Raw genomic sequence first — 4,772 nt, forward strand, 5'->3', positions numbered from 1 at the left:
GAATGAGAACCATGTGTTTCCTTGTCATCTAGCTAGAACTACAACATGTGCTAGTCTAGACTTTGCTCTAGATGAGTTACCTCTTGTTGATATATGCTCATAATACTTATCTATCCATGTCTATCATGCCTATTCACAATCACTTTGCAACTCGAATCATGTTTCATGATTCTTAGTTTAGATCCTGTGACCTTGTTTCTACGGATTGATAAATCTTGGTGGAATACTCTAAGAAAAAAGCTACAACTAATCCATGCGCTTGCGGTTCACAAATTGGCATGCTAATTTCCCTCAACACATGCAACTCACAATATTTCTTTTTTTCTATGCATAAATTAAGGAAATATAATTACTATAAGACACCTTAAAAATATAACCCATTATACTGATTGTTTGTTAAGTAATCTCAAGATTACGTGTCAATACATGATACCGCTTATTAGACAACACTAATGTACATGCTCTAAGATCTCCTCTCTCCTCTCTCTCATAAACACTCGACCATGTCGTCAGCCGTGAAATGCCAACTAGTTTTATTTTCTCCACGAGCATCTAAACCTGTCCACTGCTTCATGTTTGGTGCAACGAGATTTTGGAACTTGCTGCAAGTAGGGTATGATAGTTTAACTGAAATAATCATGCAAAATGCTAAATACCAAAAAGTGACGACCAAAATCATTATGCTAGAAAATATTTACATTGGTGAATAAAGAGAGTACAATTTAGCAAACGAATATGATCTTTCCTTCCTATTGTGCCCAACTGCAGAATCATATCATCTCAAACATGGTACATGGCAGTGGCACACTTTTCAAAAGTGTCGATCTCCTGTCCGTTTAAAATTCCAAAGAGTATATTTGCAGCAAAAGAGATGGAGTTGCTCAAACAGGCCAGGTGGATCTGTCTTCAATTTTTATTTTCAACATCATGTTAACGGTTAACCCATGCCGTGAGCCAAATTTTCATCAAGGAGTTAATTACCAGCAAACGAGCAGGTGTCCAATTTTGGCTCGAAAAGCATGTGATTCAGCCATCTGCCCGGCCCACCAAATACTCTACTAAAAAAAAGAACACCGCAAGAAACAAAGAGATCTCTGACCAAATAAATGAAAATCGTAACAGAACCAGTAAGCGGACATCTTATACTCGATGTAGTGTGACATCCATGTTCTTATCTAGGTCTGGATAGCAGAGTAAGCTGTCGCAGGACATCTTGCAAAAAGCAAAGTGCGACAAATAACTGCTGCTGGAACTGGTACCTGATAGCTTGTTAGCCTCTAATTTCTTTCGATAAATAGTTGCAGTTGTCATTATTGAAATCTTAGACACTTACGCCTCCAATTTGCTTCTCCATACTAGCGGGCAGCAAGCTTGCACATCAGCTCCTTCTAGTGCAGGGCAGCTTTTAGTCAGATGCTCAAAGCCATCGGTTGCCACAACCGCCTCCACCACACGAGGAGATCTTAGGAACTCGATGCAAGCCTCCTTGAGCTCACGACACTGGTGCTGTTGCGCCAACACCAACGTGGTTGCGACCGTGCTCACGTCCATGTAGCCGCACAGCTTCCTCGCGCAGAGCAGCTTGAGCCTCTGCAAGTCATACCGATCTGCAGCTTCCAGCAAATGCTGAGTCATCAAAGCCCCTTGTTGCCCCTCCTGCATCTCCGGCGTCTCCGGCGGCAGTGAGTCTGTGTCTGTGTATACAAAGTGCAGCAAGTTCCTGAACACCTGCGCTAGTGTGTCATCGATCCTTATGCAATGATCCCCCGCAGCGTTGCTCTCCCTCATCGCGCCGAAGAGCTCGGCCTTGAAGACCGGTGACCGGGCCGCGAGAATGCATCTGTGCGCACTGAATGTCTCGCCGGAAAAACCTGGAACGTGACGTATGCACCGTTCTGATCCGTGGCCTTGATGAGGTCACCCAAGTGTTGGTGCATGTTAGACGGTGGCAATGGCAGCTCAAGGAACGCAGCGACCCTTTCTCCCGTGCCGAGGTTAGTGCTATCAACCAATACTAAAACCAATACTAAAGGAGCTACCCGTCACCCCACGCCTTATCCATATATCTCACACCACCCGCTCGAGTCTCTCCCACCCGCTCCAGTCTCTCTGTAGTCTATCCTCTTCCTATCTTCCTCCCACCCGCTCTACCTTCCTCCCTATCTTCCTCTCTCTTTATCCTCTCTCCCTCTACACCGTGGCGACGGGGCCAAGAGCGGCGGGAGGGCAGCGGATGGCGGCGGGAGCCGGGCAGGAGGGGGCGGGGGGAGGCCGGCGGGTGCCAGGCGGGGGAGGGAGGCGGGCGGGCTGCGGGGGGAGGGAGGCCGGCGGCGGGAGGGCGGCAAGGGCGGCGGAGGGGGGGAGGCAGGCGGGTGCCGGGCAGGGGGTGTAGGGGGAGGGAGGCAGGCGGGCGGCGGGGGCTGGGAGTTTTTTTTTAATTTTTTTAATACCCCTTTAGTACCGGTTATTTCAACAGGTACTAAAAGGCCCCTTTAGTACCGAACTAGTAGTACTGGTTGCGCTCGCAACCGGTACTAAAGGAGGTTACAAACTAGTACTAACGGGGCTTTCCCTGGTAGTACTATTAGGTTGATAATACAACATCAACTCCGAAAGATACGGAGTAAGAGATATGGTTTCTTTGAGTTTAAAGGTAACATATAACTTAAAGGAAAAAGTTCAAATTACTACCCTCAAATATAGCCAAAGTTCGGATACCCCTCCCAAAAAAATATTATTTGGTTCAATTTGTCCACTAAACTATGCTATTTAGTTTAATTTACTCGTTAACACAATTTGTCTTTTTTTTATTTCTCCATACATAAGTTGAGTTTCAATTTAAAATTTTGTAGGGTGGAAGCGGACACCACAATGTATATAAAAAAATATATTATGAATTTTTCATCATTGTTTTCTGTACAGTTTTGTATCCCAAGAATTAAAATTATTATTAAATACCGTTCCCTATAAAAATAATGATAAAAAGTTTATGATGATTTTTTCTAATATGTGTTATGATGTCTTCTATCATCTCCTAAAATTTTAACTTAAAACTCCACCTGTGCATGGAGAAACAAAAAAAACAAATTGTGTTAGGGAATAAATTGAACCAAATGGCATAGTCTAGGGGATAAAGTGAATAATAAATAGTTTAAGGGTTATCTGAACTCTGAACTTCGTCTATACTAGTAATTTAGACTTTTTCCTAACTTTTTAAATTGGTACACAAAATGAACTCGATAAAAAAATATGCCAGTAACATAATTATTGTTAGTATCATTGAGAAATTTGCAAAGTAAAAAGTCGTCCAGCCACCAGTTTAATCAATTATAAATCATCAACTACAATTTTCTAAGCGACTGGTACTGAACTTGAAGATGCATATATTGCTACTTGCAATCACGAAGAAGTCTTGAGACAAGGACATGATGTCTCGCCACTATGAAGATCCCACCTGTTTCCTAGCATGAGTGGGCGTTCCATTTCTGTACAGGCATTGCCGAGTGAGTTGGACCCATGGTAATTCAGCTTTGTTATAAATTTGAGCAGAAATTTCAATAAGAGTGCCAAGTTTTGAGTTCTTAGATTGATTATTCCAAGCCCTCCCTCTTCTTTGCTTTGGCAGGCTTGTTTCCAAGCTACAAGACATCCTCCTTTTTTTTCTTAATGTAGTGTTTGGTTACTGGGTTAATGTGGGTCGGAACATGTTCGACCCACATTGTCCCGTGTTTGGTTCAAAAAGGATGTGGGTTGGATCCAACCCACGTAGGAATATTCACCTCAGATCCGGGTCGAGATGGTCCGCCCAAATCGCGCGGACCATCTCAACCCACTTCGACACCGTCCTGCTCCATCCAGGCGCGGGTGAGGGAGGCGAGTGCAGCTGCATGAGAACAAGCGCCAAGGGGGAGCTCCGCCTCCAGCGGCCGAGCTTGATCCCTGCCGCCGCCGGCCGGGTGAGGTCGAGGCCTGTTGCGGCTGGCTGGGCGAGCTCGATCCCTGTTGCAGGAGAGGGAGGGAGGGGGCGGGCGGCGGTGCGGAAGAGGGAGGAGCGGCCGGCGGCGCGAGGACATTGTGACAGCCCGAGTAATTAAGAGACTAAATTAAATAATTAATAGGGTGATTAAGAAAGCAAATAAAAGCTAATTCCAAATTGCTGAGAGTTAAGATCCAAAAACACCTTAGATTTTTGACCAAGTGTTAAAACTCCCTTCTGTTGATGATGGACTTGGGAGGCGAAAAAACAAAATTTATATAAGAACTTAAATTTTTTTGGCCAATATAAAAATGACAGATCTTTTCCAAGAACCACCCTTCATAATTTGCACTTCTTCTGACTTTGAGCAGAAGGTGTTCCAAAATTGAGTAGAAGTTCGGTCAAATTTCAATCAAATTCAAAAAAATAGCTTGACCGACGTCCCACCAAAGATCCCACAATCCTATCTCCAAATCCATCGAGCTTTTTTCTTGTTGGCCTTTATGAAAGTTATAGCACATACCTTGTTCTCAAACTTTTACTTTTGGAAATTCAACCGCGTAGTTCAAACTTGGTGAGAGAATACGCATTGAACCCGACACGTTCGCACGACATGTATCACGAGCATCATTGTGCACTCTTGAGCATCATGCATACCCTTTGTGCATAATTGAGCATCATGAACATCCTTTTGTGCATCATTGACATGATGAGCATCACTTGTGCATAAATGAACATTGTGGCCATGCTTTGTTTAAGGTCCTAGAAATTTGTTGTTTATTGTGAAAAACCAAGT

General features: G+C 43.9%; 1 protein-coding gene across 1 annotated transcript; it reads right to left on the reverse strand.

Annotated features, from left to right (window-relative positions):
* Nucleotides 1–1,329: 1,329 nt before the first annotated feature.
* On the reverse strand, nt 1,330–1,788 carry LOC117835416 (BTB/POZ and MATH domain-containing protein 2-like). The gene has a single exon (XM_034714773.1). It carries the CDS (start codon nt 1,786–1,788, stop codon nt 1,330–1,332), a length of 459 nt encoding a protein of 152 aa, XP_034570664.1.
* Nucleotides 1,789–4,772: the final 2,984 nt, after the last annotated feature.

Source organism: Setaria viridis, chromosome 9, assembly GCF_005286985.2.
Source record: "Setaria viridis chromosome 9, Setaria_viridis_v4.0, whole genome shotgun sequence".
Taxonomy (NCBI): Eukaryota; Viridiplantae; Streptophyta; class Magnoliopsida; order Poales; family Poaceae; genus Setaria; species Setaria viridis.

Bases quoted from the DNA above. Each gene is read 5' to 3' on its own strand.
- LOC117835416 (XM_034714773.1), bottom strand. From the start codon at position 1,788: ATGAGGGAGAGCAACGCTGCGGGGGATCATTGCATAAGGATCGATGAC.